The sequence below is a fragment of the Capra hircus genome, chromosome 3, assembly GCF_001704415.2.
Source record: "Capra hircus breed San Clemente chromosome 3, ASM170441v1, whole genome shotgun sequence".
Taxonomy (NCBI): Eukaryota; Metazoa; Chordata; class Mammalia; order Artiodactyla; family Bovidae; genus Capra; species Capra hircus.
Window position 1 is genome coordinate 8,842,942 of NC_030810.1, and position 18,085 is coordinate 8,861,026.

General features: G+C 49.8%; 1 protein-coding gene across 1 annotated transcript in view; it reads right to left on the reverse strand.

Moving 5' to 3' along the window:
* The window catches only part of CSMD2 (CUB and Sushi multiple domains 2), a 616,901-nt gene that overhangs the window by 324,762 nt on the left and 274,054 nt on the right, over nucleotides 1-18,085 (reverse strand). Inside the window, exon 6 of the mRNA XM_018046480.1 lies at nucleotides 16,108-16,220. Coding sequence (XP_017901969.1) covers nucleotides 16,108-16,220 — 113 coding nt within the window. The remainder of the gene's footprint in view (nucleotides 1-16,107; nucleotides 16,221-18,085) is intronic.

The window sequence follows — 18,085 nt, forward strand, 5'->3', positions numbered from 1 at the left end:
CCATAGCTCATCAGGACTTGGCCAAATAGGACACAAATAGCCCCAGAGCCAGAACTCCACAATTTCAAAGGTCATTCCTCTGAATCCATCAGTCTCCTTTGGGTCTCAGTATCCCTGTGGACCCAAGGCATTCTACTGGTTACCCAAGGCTTCATCCTGTCTCTGATTATATGGCTTGGTTTTCTGCTGAATCCCAGACAACCCCCACCAGACAGCTCAGCTCTGCTCTGACTGGTACCAGCAGTGGTAACAACTGTGACTGTCACTTCCTACATACCAGGCCCTGGACTGAGGACCTTAGAACTTAAATCACTATCACTGACCTCTCTCTTTCTCTTGCGCCCATACATGATCTATCAGCAAACTTCCAAATACATCCCCAATGCAGTCTGCACATCTATCTCCCTGGTTCAGATCTCTGAGACTTTTCCTCTTGTTGCCATGGTCTTCCATCATCCACGCTTGCCCCCGTCTAATCTAGTCTCAACATGAGATCCAGAGGGATCTTGTTAAAACAGAAGTCAGACCAAATTACATCTCTGCTCAAAACTCTTCAGGGACAACCCAACTCTTCTACAGTAAAAGCCAAAGTCTTTTAAAGGGCCTGCCTGGACTAATCGGCCCTCTCTGAGACCTCTCTGACCCCATCTTCCACCTCCATCACTCTTCTCCGGCTGCAAGCGCCCCTCTGATGTTCCAATAATACAACAGCTGCTCGCTCCAGCCTGCCAGTTCCCTGGAAGGCTCTTCCCCAGATATCTTCATAACTTGCTCCCTCTTCTCCTTGAAGCCTCTGAAGCAAACACTACTTTCTCCTCGAGGCCTTCTTTGACCACTCACTTAAAACTATACCTCCAAACCCATCTCTCCCTATCCCCTTCCCTAAAGATAGGGACTTTATCCCTAACTTTTGGTCATACATATCATTTTCTTAGTGGTTTTTGTCACTCTACGTTGCAACGTAAGCTCCACGAAGGCAGAGATTTCTGTCTGTTTTGTTCATTTGTCCTCAATGCCTAGAACAGCGCCTTGTCCATACTGGGCCCTCAATAATCATTTCATTTGGTCCTTACATGTTTAACAACCCTAACCGGTAGTTATTATATATACTGGGTCAATAATAAAATTGGGGTGCACAGCGGTTTAAGTGACTTACTGTGGGTCACATAGCCAGGAGGCAGCTTTGCTCTTGGTGGGACCTCAGCATCTTCTCGTGTGACATGTTCCCAAAGTTATCCCAAGGGCATGGTCAACCTCTTTCAGCATCTGCCCCCTCCCCAGCTCAGCCCTTGGAGACTCAGGGATTCACTCTGCACCTGAGATAACATGGCAGTACAGGAACTGAAGCCCGCAGTGTGGTGTGCAAAGCGGTCCATCTCCCTGCAGCCCCCACCCCCCTGCTCATCCCTGCTCTGCATATATTAAAAAGCTCCCCAGAGGTTGGTATCCCAGCTAGCTGCTGTCTAAGCTGAATGCCTGATAAAATTCAGTCACTACCACGGAGTCACCACTTCTCAACATGCATTCAAATTCTTTTTATAAATGTGCATTGCTCTCCATGTGTATCCAGCAGGAAAATTTCCAATGAACACTAACGTAGGTCCATTATCAAAGAGTGTATTAGCAGGGAAACATGCATTATTCAAGCCTAGCTAATAACGGTGCAGCAAGGGAAAAATGTCCTCTGATTCAGCATCCCTAAGAAAATAGGAGGGGCTCCCCAGGTGGCGCTAGTGGTAAAGAACCTGCCTGCCAACACAGGAGATGTAGGAGGCGCAGGTTTGATCCCTGGTAGGGAATCCCCTGGAGGAGGGCATGGCAACCCACTCCAGTATTCTTGCCTGGAGAATCCCATGGACAGAGGAGCCTGGTGGGCTACAGTCCATGAGGTCACAAAGAGTTGGACACGAAGTGACTTAGCATGCATGCACGCAGGAGAACAGAAGTGGTCCCAGCACTGGGCAGGGGTGGGGAGAGGGGTCTTTACGACAAAGGGCAGCCCGTCTGAGGGCAGGTCTGCAGAGATGGCTCAGGGCATCTGGTGAAGGAGGAGGAGGCAAGCCAGTCCTCCCATGCCCCTAGTTTCAGGTTCTAGTGTCCACTGGAGGAGGCGGAGCAGAAGGAAGCCAGAGCCCCGGGATGGGGGCTTTCCCAGGGCAAACACTGCTTGAGTTCCTTGTAGCTGCTGAAGGGGGACCTTGAGATGCCAGTGGACATGAGAGGTGTCAAAGTGGGAGCCCTCTTCCTCTCTTCCCCACGTTGCTTTGAGAAAGAGGCTCCTGCCCCTTCCCCACCTCCAGGCCCCAAAGGGCAACCTATGTCCATTCTGTCCACTGGTCCTCTCCAAGAAAGACTGTCTAACTGATACATCAGTGCTTATAGTCACTGGATGACGCCATCACGCCTTGCACCAGGAACTAACTCCACTCTTCCTCTTGTGTGTCTTGCTACTCGCCACAGGTTAGAATCTGTTAAAGTGATGGCAAGAACCTGTGAAGAAGGAATCTGAAAAGCTGGAGGGAGCTCCTTATACAAACTTTGGGACCCTCTGCCCGTCTGAGCCAGGTCTGAGAGGCTGGGTCACTCCCACAGTCGGTGGGCCTCCCACGTAAGCTTGGGAAATGCAGGGGCCGCAGCTCTGTAGGCAGAGGCTCCTCACACCAATAATACAACCTCTCAGAAAAAGTATGTCCAGGCCCAGCTGGCCCTGGCCCAGCCTCTGGGGAGGTGGCGCCTACAGGTGGCCCATGCCATCGCCAGAACTGAAGAATGGGTCAGGAAAGTGACCTGGCTGGGGGATACCACTCGACCACGTCACCAGGGATCTTAGCCTCCAGAAACCGCCTCCATATGGTGGGGTCACAGTTTTGGGACAAGCCAAGGGAAGCAGGTGCACCCTGGATTATGGACAGCTAATCTGTCTCAGCATGACCAAGTGTGTGGTGGCTGCCTGAATGAGCTAGCTGGACAGACGAGGGCAGGCCTGGCGTGAAGGAGAAGAGAACAAGGGCGCCCTTCTCTCTAGGTCTCCACTGCAGACAGACCGAATCATAACCCAAAGGCAAAACAGCAAGGACCTGGAGAATTTCTGGGGTGCCTTTGGTCTTGTTTGAACATTCATTCATTATAGCGCCCACTAGCGTAGCACCTATGACATTACGCTGAAGCGCTGGTCTCAAGAGGATTCTGTCATCATTGGTGAAAGGGAGAGAAAGTGAGCCTGGGGCCGGCTCCTTGGTCCCAGCAACACTTGAACGCACAGCCCCAGTGCACACGTGCATGCCACACACCCATGTATATCCGTCTACAACCAGCGTACCCACGAGAACACCTCTGTGCTCCTGAGTATGCGTGGCTGCAAACATTCACATACAAATATAATTCACACTTCTACCTGTGTTTGCACTGTTTGTGAACAGAGTCAGGACTCCCAAGAGAAAAGTGCTGGCTTTAACTGGTTGATGGAAATCTTGGTAGGTACATTCGTCTCCTCTGAATGATAATGACTGCAGGAGACTGCCAGGCTGCTCCATTCATCCTTTATATTCTGGTTAATTACTAGACATTTTTCCCGCTGTTGTAAAGGTTAGCGGGACACATGGTACACATTTAGCTAGAAGAATCTGGCAATACAAATGCCTCTCTAGTCGGCAGCATCAGTTATCGGCTGAACTAGGGGAGACAAGGACCTGCTGGGGAAGGAGACAGGGGAGGGTGGCCTAATCTGCCACCACGGCTCTAGGAACCCAGAAGTACATGGAATATACGGCTCCTCATTCCAGCGCATTCAGACTTCCCTGAACAACAGGGAGCCCCTGCACTCACCTGACCACTCGCCTTTCCCCAGCACCTGGCTGTCCTGCTGGCTGGCCCATCCCTTCATCCACACTAAATCGAGCCCATTCAACCTCAGAAAATCTCTCCAGTGTGTAGCCTTCTATCTTCTACGCCACTCCTGCCCTAAACACATCCTTTTCTGCTTGGTTTTTGTTCACTGAGTCACTGTCTCTAGCCCATCTTCAAAAAGGTTACTTAAAGATGGAAATCTGAGACTCCCCTGGTGGTCCACTGGCTAAGACTTTGCGCTCTCAATGCAGGGGACCTGGGTTTGATTCCTAGTCAGGGAACCAGAACCCACATGCAACAACTAAGAGTTCCTATGCTTCAGCTAAATCTCCTGGGTGCTGCAACGAAGACCCAGCAGAGCCAAATAAATAAATAAACCAACATTTTAAAAAAATGTGGCCTGCTGAGAGGCCATAATTTTTTTTTTTTTAATGGAAATTTGATCACCACTTTGGAAACTTGGGTGTGCGTGCTGTGTTCCACCTCTCCCTCCTCACGGAGGGCCTGCCTCGCTGCCTGGCCGCCAGCGCCCTGCAAACATGCTCTCAGTACTCTCTGCCCTTTGCTAGACCAAGCCAGGGTCTGGCACACTAGCTCTTCATCTCACGGAGATTCATGCCAGAGATACAAAATTTGGTGAAGATGCCTAAGGCCTAATGCCTCAAGGTGTAGACCTTCTAGCAGATGGGGAAATCCTTACTATGAAGAAGAGTGGGAAGAAGAACGATCACAGAACAGGGCTGGGGACACCTCGAAGTAACAAAAGATGAGGTATCTGTTGCCAGGTCAACTGACTTAAAGGATATAAAACTATCACGTCAGATGTGATCGGGATGCTGCCAACACACAAATGAAGAAGCTGGGATGGCAATACCAATGAGAGTGCACTGGCACTCTTGATTGCCATGGAAGGCTTTGAGCTTAGCAAAGGTGCTAATCCGGTGGAAATCAGGAAAGGTGTGATGCTGCGTGTGGACACTGTAAGTGTTGAGCTAAAGAAGCAGCCCAAACCTGTGATAAACCCTGGAGAGACTGCTCCATTTGCCACAATTTCTACAAATGGAGACAGAGACCAGCAACAGAATTTCTGCTGTAACCACAGAGGTTCAAAGGGCGTGCTTACAATAGAGGACAGGAAAACACTGAATGCTGAATTAGGAATTGAAGGCACAAGAACTAAGATTACCTACCTCCTTCCTTGACTAATACATCAAAAGCTAAGAAGCGGGGATTCTAGGATACTGGTGGCTTCCAGTGTCCAGTCCATCATGTTCACTTTGGAAACTGCCAATGCCCAGTGAGTCTTTGGTTGTAATTACTGAAAATGCTCTCCGTACACTCATTTGAAACAGGATGAAAGTTGACTTAGGGGTTATAACAGCCCAAGCTCCATGCTGGGCTGGCCATCAATGCCCTGCAGAAATGCTTTCAGTACACACTGTCCTTTGCTAGACCAAGCCAGGGTCTGGCACACTGGCTCATCTCACCAAAATTAATGCCAAAGATACAAAATTTGGTGAAGATGCAAGCGAACTCTTATTTGGTGCATGTGGGATCTAGTTCCCTGACTAGGGATCGAACCCAGGCCCTCTGCACTGAGAGTGTAGAGTCTTAGCTCTGGACCACCAGGGGAGAACCAGATTTCCATTTTTAAGTAATGAAGATCATGGCATCTGGTCTCATCACTTCATGGCAAACAGATGAGGAAACAGTGGAAACAGTGACAGACTTCATTTTCTTGAGCTCCAAAATCACTGCAGATGGTGACTGCAGCTGTGAAATTAAAAGCCACTTGCTTCTTGGAAGAAAAGCTATGACCAACATAGACAGCATATTAAAAAGCAGAGACATTACTTTGCCAACGAAAGATTCATCTAGTCAAAGCTATGGTTTTTCCAGTAGCCATATATGGATGTGAGAGTTGGACCATAAAGAAAGCTGAGCACTGAAGAATTGATGCTTTTGAAATGTGGTGTTGAAGAAGACTCTTGTGAGTCCTTTGGATAACAAGGAGATCAAACCAGTCAATCTTAAGGAATTCATCCTAAATATTCATTGGAAGGACTGATGCTGAAGCAGAAGCTCCAATACTTTGGCCACCCGATGCAAAGAACTGACTCATTTGAAAAGACCCTGATGCTGGGAAAGATTGAAGGCAGGGGGAAAACAGAGGATGAGATGGTTGGATGGTATCATTGACTCAATGGACATGAGTTTGAGCAAGCTCCAGAAGTTAGTGATGGATAGGGGGGTCGCTAAGAGTTGGACACGACTGAGCGGCTTCACTTTCACTTTTCACGTTCATGCATTGGAAGAGGAAATGGCAACCCACTCCAGTGTTCTTGCCTGGAGAATCCCAGGGATAGGGGAGCCTGGTGGGGTCTCACAGAATCAGACACGACTAAAGCGACTTAGCAGCAGCAGTTGCAGCAGGGTAGCCTGGCGTGCTGCAGTCCATGGGGTCACAAAGAGTTGGACATGACTGAGTAACTGAATTGAACTGAACCGAAGCTCCAAGGTTTGGTGTCATAGAATGAGCCCAACAAAGCTGCTGCTACTGATGGTACAGGGTTTGGAAAAATAAGCCAAACCCTCAGTCTTTAAGATGTTTTGCTTCATGACCTAGGAAAAGGTGGAGAGGTTATTGTGACCAAAGGTGATGCCACATTCTTGCAAGGAAAGGGTAGCAATATTCAAATTGAGAAACATATTTAAAGAGTCACTGAGCATTTAGAATGTTACTATTAGTGACCAGGAAAAAGAAAAACTAAGTGAGCATCTGGCAAAACTTCAGATGGAGTAACTCTGCCGAAGATTGCTGGAACAAGTGACGTGGAAGAGGATGAAAATAGTCCCAGATGCTCTGAATGCTGCGAGAGCTGCTGTTGACAAAGGCATCACCTGGGTGCTTTGCTTCAGTGCATTCCAGGCTTGGATTCACTGCTCCAGCTAAATGAAGAGCAAAAAACGTACCAAAATCATGAAAAGATCCCTCAAAACTCTGGCAATGACCACTGCTAAGAATGCAGGTGCTGAAGGATAATGGATAGTTGAGAAATTTTTGCAGATTCCCTCCAAAGCTGGGTGATTTTTAAAATATGGTGGGAAAGGAATCATCAACCCAACTTAGACTGTAAGTAGTGCTCTGTTGGGAGCTGCTGGTTCAGTTTCTTGGTTAACACGCAAAACTCACCATGCTGCTGGAACTTCTAAAGTAGAGAAGGACTCTGGCATAGTAGAAGGGGGACGGCATCAGGGGTGGCCCATGGTTTATGGGTAACAGTGTAAGAGGGGACATGTTCTAATTCCTAGGGGAGTGCTTTGCTATTTAAAAAAATTTTTAATTTTATATTGGAGTATAATTAACAATGTTATGTTAGTTTCAGGTACACAGCAAAGTGACTGTCACACACACACACGTGTCTAACCCTTACCCTATTTTGTAGCACAAGGAACTCTGCTCAATACTCTGGAATAAGATAAATGGGAAAAGAACTTGAAAAAGAATAGATAAATGCTTGGCTATTAATAATGGGCTGTGCAGCCATCTTCATGAGTAACTTCCCAGAAGTCAGCTGGAGGAGATGACCGGAAGACGGATGTTTCAGGGAATCACTATGGCCATGGATTATTGCTTTTAGTCGCCTTTGTGATGCTGTCGTTTCTCCCTGGAATATCCTTTCTCCTCTTCTCGTCCTGGCTCCATCTCGCTCAGAGGTTATCTTCTCTCTGTCTCTATGTCTCAGGGAGAAGGCAGTGCCTTCTCCAGGCTTCACTTGGACCTCTGCTGAAACCCTCATTACATGGCCCCATCAGATCTGGTTCTAGCAGTTTGGCGCACGGGCTCCTATGTCTGCATCGTGGGGCAGACACAGAGCCAGGCACATAGAAGGTTTCCAAAGAGTCTGATGACTGAGCGGATGAATGACCCACGGTTAACAGAATTTGTGCTTTGAATTCATTTCTGGAAAAAGAAAGGGGTGACACTTGAAGCCTGGTAAGGAGAGGGGGTGTCGCATGTGTGTTCACCCTCACTTTTCACTTTAGGCTCACTATTGATTGAACTCAGGAGCTTGGCTTTGTGAGTCCTCAGCCCCCGGGATCCTGAGATTCATGCTGAGGACCCCAGAGGCCTAAACTTGGAAATGAGGCCACCAAGGGTCTGGCAGCAGTTCAGAAGGCCGACAAGAATAGAGCAAATAAGTCGGACCATGGACCACGGGGTGCCTGAGGCACTGGCCCGGGACTGTGGATCAGTCACAAGCAAAAACTCAATGTGTGTATGTGAAAATCAGAAGCTTCAGCTTGTTTACTATAAAAAGCCTCCAGCATCTCAGTAAATGCCAGGTGTTCTCAAATGGAAATGTTTCTTGGGCAGACAATTGAGACTCAGCACGGGACTTCTCGAGAGCAGAAAACCTTCCAATCTCGCAGTCACTAGGGTGGACTTGAGAAAGGCAGCGGGAGGGACTGTGTGGCCAGGCTAGGATCTGGCTGCAGGGAGGTATCGGGTCAGAGCAACAGCAAGGGGGACACGTGAAAGCAGCCAGAGCCATCAGCTCACTCTCACTGCTTGAGGGTTTCCCATAGAACAGGGGTCAAGGTGATGAATTGGGTAGGAAGCTTCAAGTTCCCATTTCAAGAGCGCCTGCCAAGTGTCAGGCATTTTACCAGGAGCTCCTTTAACTTCTAGTCCCCTTGTGGGGTTAAAATGACTATTCCCTCTTCAGATGAGGAAAGCAACAGTGAAGGGGGTCAACCTTCCCTCCAGGGTAGCCCCTCACCCCTTGTGATCAGCGGCCACTGTGGGCATTTAAGAAAGGCTCTTCTCACTGTCCTTCCTTGTAGGGTTAAAAAAAGAAAACCAAAACCAAAACACCCAAGGAAACAGTGAGAAGGACTGGAAATATTCCTCACCTGGAGACAGAGGGTTTGAAGACACAATGTCAGTGCTCTTCCAGAACAGGAAGGAATTTTATAGAACCTCAACTCTTGGGCTTGCCAAATACTTTAGGTAGAGGAACTTATTCTAACCTGCTTAGGTACATGCCTGCTACAAACAGATCAAAGAGGGTCTGCTCTAGGTGAAGTTGGGGTGGAAATTCCACCTGCTCAGCCGTTTGCAAAACAGCTGCTGGGAGAACCCCATGGTCTCCAAGGAACCCACTTGGAAAGCCCATTCTTTTGACCCACTTCTCTCCTGTTATATGCATGGGAGGACTCATGCCTTAAGATGGGATTGGTGACCTCAGCCTCTACTTTGCCTGAAAGCTTTTACATCTTTTTCTCTAGCCAAGACCCTTCTTCTCTGAGCTACAGGTTGACAGAAGAGACAACTGTCTATCAAATAGTCTCCCAAACCCTGGCATCCCACACTACCTCAGAATCAATGCATCCCAAGCACGCTCCGTCCCCATCTGCCTCTGCCAGGGACCATCTTGGTTAATATTGTCATTTATTTCACTCACTTACTCAAGCTAAATACCCAAGATTCATCTCTGACTCATTCATCTTCTTTCCCCCATCCCCTCTCACTCCCAAGCCTGACACATACTGAGTCCAGGGTGGCTGATCACAGAAGGAGCTCTTCTGGTCTGTCTCCCCTTCTCCATCTCCTACTGCTTCTGCCTAAACTCTGGATCTTCACTGTCATCATTTAAAAAGATTTTTTTTCAGCCATGCCATGAGGCATGCAGGATCTTAGTTCCCCTTTCAGGGTTTGAACGTGTCTCCCCTGCGTTGGGAGTGCAGAGTCTTCACCACTGGACCACCAGGTAAGTCCATGTCAGCTTCTCATCCTGCAAACACGCGTATCTGTCTCCCATTATTTTCATTCTAGAGCAAAGATTTTTCAGAAATGAAAATGTGATCATGTCTCTGCTCTCGTTAAAACTTCTGATCAACCTCTCGCCACTATGGGGGGGCTTCCCCCATAGAGGTAAAGAATCTGCCTGCTAGTGCAAGAGATACAAGAGAAATGGGCTCGATCCCTGGGCCGGGAGGATCCCCTGGAGACGGAGACGGCAACCCACTCCAGTGTTCCTGCCTGGAGAGTCCCATGGATGGAGGGGCCTGGCAGGCTACAGTCCACGGGGTCACACAGGGTTGGATATGACTGAGCGCTGAGCATGAGCACAAGCACCACTCTGGGATGGAGCCCAGCTTCACAGCAGCTTTTTATGACCTGATGTGACTGCCTACCTCACTTTCCAGCCTCATAACTCTAGCTGCCCATCACCGTTCGGGACCGCAGACTTCACTCTGGGTCAGCAAATGTTTCCTGTAAAATGCCTCATCTCAGTTGCAAACTATCCAACGCCGGCAGCACTCAAGCAGTCATAGAAAATTTGTCTATTAATGAGCGTAGCTGAGTTCCAATCACCTTTCATTTATGGACACTAAAATTTGAATTTCATATGATTTTCATGTGTTGTGAAATGTTCTTCAACTATTTATTTTTTTCTTTAACTATTTAAAAATGTGAGAACTCCCCTGGTGGTCCAGCGGTTCCAATATATGCTTCCAGTACATGCTCCATGCTTCCAATACAGGGAGTGTGGGTTTGATCGCTGGGTCAGGGAACTAAGATCCTGTGTGCCACGTGGTATGGCCAGATTAAAAAAAATAAAATAAAGTAAAAAGAAGCGTAAAACCCACTTTTATCTTGAAGACCACATGAAAACAAGCAGAGAGCTGAGCCTGGCCTGCAGGCTGTAGTTCACTGACCTGTGCTATAGACACTCAGGTATTTGTGGTTCCGTAGACTTAGCACTTTCCTGTTGTCTTGCTTGAGCTCTACCTGGAAGGCTTTTTCCCATTGTCTGTCTGGCCTCTTTTTGAGACTCACACTGAAGTCTGGCTTTCCTTAAGTGTCTCTGACAACATGAATTGCTCCTTTATCCACTCCCAGAACCTTTCATCAGGCCTCGATTATAGCTCTTCTCATATAGCACAGAAGCGACAGACTCATGTCTGCCCCTCTCTTTAACCTGCTCTCTTTGAGAGCAGAGATTGGTCTGGTCATGTGGGTCCTTCTGTGCTATCATGCGGTAATGTCACAAGGGACACATTTCTCAAAAATGAAATGCGACTGCCCACCTTCCGACAGTCAGCTCCAGGCAGCACCAGCCTAGAACTCAGATCCTCTGCTACCACGTGGTTTTGGTTATAATTGTGTGCAGCCATGAACAGCCCTAAATTCTGATGGGATTGAGACAAGAAGGGAATGCGTTGTGTTGTAGGTTCAGTTCAGTTCAGTCGCTCAGTCGTGTCCAGCTCTTTTGCAACCCCATGAATCATAGCACAGCAGGCCTCCTTGTCCATCACCAACTCCCGGAGTTCACTCAAACTCATGTCCATCGAGTCGGTGATGCCATCCAGCCATCTCATCCTCTGTTGTCCCCTTCTCCTCCTGCCCCCAATCCCTCCCAGCATTGGAGTCTTTTCCAATGAGTCAACTCTTCACATGAGGTGGCCAAAGTACTGGAGTTTCAGCTTTAGCATCAGCCCTTCCAATGAACACCCAGGACTGATCTCCTTTAGAATGGACTGGTTGGATCTCCTTGCAGTCCAAGGTACTCTCAAGAGTCTTCTCCAACACCACAGTTCAAAAGCATCAATTCTTCAGTTACATTTATTTATTTTAACTTTCTTACTGTTTCTCTGGGACAAAACCTCCACTGATAACAGGAGTTGGGAATTACTGTCTCTGAAGTGCCCTCTATCCCTTGAGATTCCAAGGCCATAAAGCTGAGCACGGGTGAAGCTGGTCCCATGCAGATGACTCCCTAGACCCATTCTTCTCCGCCCTGTCCTGTGCCCCAGAGCCGGACCTCTGTGGATAGCCAGAGAACAAGGAAGCCTCCCAGTCCAAGTGGCCAGCTGCCTAGGGTACAGAGTAGACCAGGGCAGGCCCTCTGTTCCCTTGTTCCTGGTTTCCTGTTGGGTTGGCAGGTGGGAAGCATAGCAGATGTGATGGAGAGAAGGGCAGGATCTGGTTAGTGACTCCTGCACTGGCTACAGATTCCCAGCACCCCCTCCTGCCCTGGAGGTTGGCAATGGTCAGCCTCCTCAGTTCTGCCAGGCAGCCCCTCTTCAATGGCTCCAACTCCTGCTCCCCCTCCCCTGACCCCTCCCCTACTGTGGTAAAGGCTGCTTGGCTATTTATTCCCTGGGCACCTCATCCTTGCTCTGGGTTCCTTTAATCTCACCCTCCTCTTTGTAGCTGGACCGTTCACTAAACCTTCAGTTACAGCCACGCAGGAAGTACGCTCCCGTCTCCTCCTAGACCCCTGCCTGAAACCTACCTCTGCTATTCTTTGGGACTGAATTTACAAGTAGCAAAACTTAGAATGTTCCTTAGCGGGCCCAAAGTTTTCGTTTCTTTAGAGCAGTGGTTCTCAACTGGGGGTGATTTTGTGCTCGGGGGACATTTGGCAAAGTCTGGAGAATTTATGGTTGTCTTAACTCTGTGTGTGTGTGTGTGTGTGTGTGTGTGTACACACACATGTGTGGGTGCTGCTGGCATCTAGCATTTTGTGGGTACAGGCCAGGGATGCTGCTAAACTGCCTGCAGTGCCTGAGGCAGCCCCCTACCGGAGGGAATTATGCAGGCTACAATGTCAACAGTGCAGAGGCGGAGAAACCCTGCTTTACAACGTTGTCAATTAAGTTTCCAAATGATTGCTGTAGACCCTTGCACTATGTACGCACAGTCTGGAAAACACTAGAGAAATTTCCCAGGGGAGAATCATGTATTAATACAGGTGGCACACACCACAGTGTATTAGCATGCCAGATCCAGATGAGCTTGGCTGGCGTTCAAACCTGGGCTCCAACTTTCCATGGCTGAGACCCAGAGCCACCACGGAACCTTCTCTGCAGCTCTCAGTCCTCATCTGTAAGATGAGGCTGATAGTAGTACCTGCTTCACACAGCTGCTGTTAGAACTGAATAAACTAATATTTATTAAATGCCAAGTTCTTGGAACACTGGTACACTGGTGCACACCAACGTGCAAATCTTGTTCTGGGCTATGCTGTGGGAGGATAAGGGAGGACAGAGAGAGGATAAGAAAGAGCCTACTTTTGAGAAGTTTGTAACTAACACCATTTTTCAGACTGTGGGTTGTTCCTTGCTACAGACTTGTGAAATCGATTTAAAAGTTACAACTAATACTAAAAATTGGAAAAGGAATTTTCAGGGTGCATCATACTTACTAAGGGTAAATAGCACCTGGTGACATTTTCCTTTTAGGTCTACAGATATATATGTGTGTCCAGGTTGTAATAGAAAAGATGTATTTTTTTTATGGTAGGATGAGATTAACAAAACAAAGTTTAAAAGCTACCAGTCAAATAAGAAAAGTGAGGCAACCATAGCCCCATAGGAGAAGGCCTTGTGATTTTGCAGAAAAACTCACATAGGCCTGTGAATGAATTTGAGCTTCATCACTGATATGCTGAAAAAGCAGAGACATCACTTTGCCGACAAAGGTCTGCATAGTCAAAGCTATGGTTTTTTCAATAGTCATGTATGGATGAGAGAGTTGGACCATCAATGAAGGACGTGTGCCCAAGAACTGATGCTTTTGAACTGTGGTGCTGGAGAAGACTCTTGAGAATCCCTTGAACAGCGAGGAGATCAAACCAGTCAATCCTAAAGGAAGTCAACCCTGAATATTCACTGGAAGGACTGATGCTGAAGCTGAAGCTCCAATACTTTGGCCACCTGATGCGAAGAACTGACTCATTGGAAAAGACCCTGATGCTGGGAAAGACTGAAGGCAGGAGGAGAAGGGGACGACAGAGGATGAGATGGTTGGATGGCATCATTGACTCAATGGCCATGAGTTTGAGTAGGCTCTGGGGGTTGGTGATGGACAGGGAAGCCTGGCGTGCTGTAGTCCATGGGGTCACAAAGAGTCGGACACGACTGAGCGACTGAACAACAGCAGCTGATAGTCTGTGTGATCTGTGTGTGTCTGGCGAGGTACACAAGCTCTCTGAGCCTCAGCTTCCTTCTGAGATACGGGAATTAAAAAACACATTCATCACTGTGCTGAGGGGAGGATGGACACGCATGCAGGGCCTGGTGCAGGGCCGGTGCAGGGCCTGTGCTGGCCTGGTGTAGGCCTGGTGCAGGGCCTGGTGCAGGGCCTGGTGCAGGGCCTGTGCAGGCCTGGTGCATGGCAGGCGTGCAATGGATGCGTGCTCCCGACCTTCTCGAGACTGCCTGGTCGGTGTTCTCGTTGCCTGTTGTCTGGCAGCAAACCCTAAGCCATGACCACGGCACATGGGCCCTCAGAAACTTGACTTCTATAAGAAACACCTGGAACCTCTTTAATCAGATGAGACAACGGCGTTCATTTCTGCTTCTCTGTTTTGGAAAACATGACAGGAAGAGCCAAAGAGGTGCTTCAGTCCCACAAAGGCCCGACCTCCGGTGCAGCAGAAAACAAACAAACAAAAATGTCTCGAAGAAAGTTCTTGGAGCCAGGGGTTGTGAAGCTTGTCAAAGTTGGCTTCCTGTTCGTTTTTTAAAAATAATTGCAAGGGAGTCCTGCTGCCCAAGGCTAAGGATGAGGCTGTGCATAGAAGATTCAGATTCTAGAGGTCATGTTTCTGCTCCCAATGCTGCTTTTATCCCAGTTCCCAGCCTGAAAGCCTGGCCCTGGGGGCCCGTGCCCTGCCGGTGCCACGTCCGGGGTGGGCAGGGTGCTCAGTGTTCAGGCCGAAGCCTCAGCGCCTCCGAGGTGGGGCATGGAAAGACAGGCTGCCCGGCTCCTCCCCAGGAGTTGGGGCTCCCTCCTAACGGTGGTGTGGCCTTGATCACAGCACCCTCTTCGTCAGGCCTGTGTCCTATGCACACTGATTGAAACACGTACTCTCTCACTCCCAATATAGCCCACTCTTTATTCCTCAGGGCCTCTTACAGGGCCTCTACTTAACAGGTGGGCAAGACAAATTCACACTGAATCTATCAGTACCAGCTTCCGTTTTTAATTGGTGATTTTTGTTGTTTAGTCACTCCGTTGTGTCTGACTCTCTTGGGACCCCTTGGACTGTAGCCCACCAGGGTCCTTTGTCCATGGGATTTCCCAGGCAAGAATACTGGAGTGGGTTGCCATTTCCCCCTTCAGGGGCTCTTCCCTACCCAGGGATAGAACCTGCGTCTCCTATATTGGCAGGCAGATTCTTTACCACTGAGCCACCAGTGTGTGCACGCATGCTAAGCTGTTTCAGTTGTATCCCACTCTTTGCGACCCTATGGACTGTAGCCTTCCAGGTTTCTCTGTCCATGAGATTATCCAGGCAAGAATACTGGAGTGGGTTGCCATGCCCTCCTCCAGGGGATCTTCCTGACCCAGGGATCGAACTTGAGTCTGGGAAGCCCATAACTGGTGATAGCAATGGGTTAATGAGCAAGTTTGAAACCAATCCTTACGGTTTATCTCCATGGATAAATTCTGTGTATTTTGGACAAACTCAAGGTTGAAAAAGAAGGTTGTCATCTACACCTACCATCCACCGGACTTTGCGATCTCCTGCAGGTGTGGAGGACTCCCTGCCTTAGGATTAATGCACTCCTTTTCATGGGCAACTCTCCTCTCAGAGCTCGGAAATTCATCACAGATGGAGCAGAAATCTGCTTACCTGCAGTTTCCACCTGCCATTTTGGGTCTGATCTCTTGCCCCCAGAAAGCTCTTCCCAGATTTGAGCATCTAAGCTGGAGAGCTCCCTAAAGGTTCACCTGTCGTTTGTCAAAAATTTGTGTTCTACATGAAATGAATGAGAGGTAAGATATGGGCAGCTCTCCTACTTCACCCTGGGGTAGGCTAAACTCTGCCAGTAGGAGGGTGGGCTCTGGATTCGAGCAGCAGGAGTTCAGATAGCCTTGGGAAACTGGTTTAATTTCTCTGAGCCTCGGCTCCCTTGTCCATCAAATGGAGATGGTGACAGTATTTGCTTCACAGGGTAATGACAAAGATTAAGTGAGACGATGCTGGCCAAGTGCCAAGCACAGTGCCTGGCTCTCAGGAGGCCTCTGATATAAACTATCAAGATTCCACTGGTCTGAAGAGGGGCGGCTCAGGGCACACAATTCTACACAATTCGAGAAGTGTCCTCCCTTAGGCAACAGAGCACAAGAGCAGATGCAGAGATGCTGAAATGCAGACCTCTGGGTCTGCAAATAAGAGCAGGACCACAGAGGCAAGTACACCCAGTCTGGGGACATCTCTGCCGCCCGGCCCTACCTACCTTGGTACTGGGCACTGAAGCCGCGCTGGCGGTGGTTGCCATCCGATGTGAAGTGCAGCCGTAGCCAGTTCTTGCTGCTGATGACGGGGGCTGGGAGGCTGGCTCCAGTGAACCTGTGGGGACAGGAAGTGGGGGAGGGGGAGGTGAGGGACCACAGCTGCCTGAGACTGGGCACCCGGGAGTCTCTCCACTGCCCACATGTGCTGGGGCCTCTGCCCTGGCAGAAGGGAGGGCCACGAGGCCCCAGCCGCCCTGCAGCAAGGAGCCTGGGACCTGGGTGGCTTGAGCTGGCTCCTCCAGGGGTTCTCTCCACTGCTGAGAGGCTGGGCACATGTGCTTTGTTGCTTAGTCATGTCTGACTCTTTGGGACCCCATGGACTGTAGCCCACCAGGCCTCTCTGTCCTTGGGATTTCCCAGGCAAGAATACTGGAGCAGGTAACCATTCCCTTCTCCAGGGCATCTTCCCAAGCCAGGGATCAAATCCGGTCCGCTGCATTGCAGGCAGATTCTTTACCACCTGAGCCACCAGGGAGATGCTGAGAGGAGGGGGCCGTGCTTCAGGCCAGGAGCAGAGGACTATTTCTCCCAGTGAGGTCTGGCCACCCCGGAGAGAGACCCAGCCCTCCAAGCAGAGGCCCACTGTCCCCCCAGTAGACGCCCACACACCCACCTCCAGCAGAGCTCCAGATGCACCACAAAGATTCAGCCCCAGACAGAGGACCAGCCCCAGCTCTCCAGCAGAGGTTCAGCCCGTGCCCCCACCATCCCCCCTGTACTCAGGGGCAGAGGTTCAACCTCCCCAAGTAAGCCCCTCGGGGCCTCCGAGAAGTCAGGCGAAAGGGCTCAGGCAGCCACTGTGTGCAGCGCGCCCTTCCCAGGTGTGAGAGCCCATTTCGGGGTCACTCACTAGGCCCTGGGTCTCCTCTGCCTCCTGCCCCATCCCTGCTGCCTCCACAAGAGGCCTCCCCCCTGCCCCTCACTACCCCTCCTGCTTCCAGGCTGCCTCTCCTCCCTTAACGTAGCCCCGTCCAAGTTCTAGCCAGTCCGGCTCAGTGGGTCGACACCAGCATATGCCCCCCTGCTGCCAGTCACAGCCCAGCTGCACCCTGGGCCAGCTTTCACATCAGTCAGGTCTTTCCTTCTAGAGTTGCTCAGAGCTCAAGAACCTTCTGTGGTTCCCCACTGTCCACACAAAACTGGCCTTCCAAACTTCTTATCCTGTCTCCTTCTTGAAAAGGAGAGGCTCACCACAGGAGGGTGCTCCCCACTCACCACACTCAGGTTAAGCCCCCAGTGCCCCTCCTCTCTCTGCTCATTGCCCCCGGCCCGCCCTGCACTCTGGGAGCACCCCCTTCTCTCCTGGACCCCACAGCCTCCAGCAGCCAAGAACCAGCGTCTCCCTGCTCCTCCTCCCTGTGTCTGAATCAGGGACCAAACCTCCTGACGCATCCCCTTCAGTACCATCCCTCCTACCCTGGCGAACACCCTGATCACACCTAAGCATGCCAAGCTTTCTCCTTCCCCATGTCTTTGCCCTTTCATTATTATTATTTATTTGGCTGTGTTGAGTCTAAGCTGCAGCATGCGGGACCTTCATTGAGTCATATGGGAACTTTCCTTGTGGCATGTGTGGGTTTAGAGTTGCCCCGAGGCATGTGGGATTTTAGTTCCCTGACCAAGGAGGAACCCACGTCCCCTGCACTGGAAGGTGGATTCTTAGTCACTGGACCAGCAGGGAATTCCCACGCCTTTGCTTTTTCTGCCTGGAATATACCCACGAGTAACCCTCTCCCCTGCACCAGCCGTGTCACCCGAGACGACTCTGGGACACCCGCAAATACCACGTCCCCACCCAGGAAGGTCTTTCCTACTCTCCTGGGCTCTGATACCACACAGATTTAGGTCCAGATTCAGGTTTCACCACGTCCAATCAGTGTGACCAGTTACTCCATCTTTCTGAAGATGGAACGATAACAC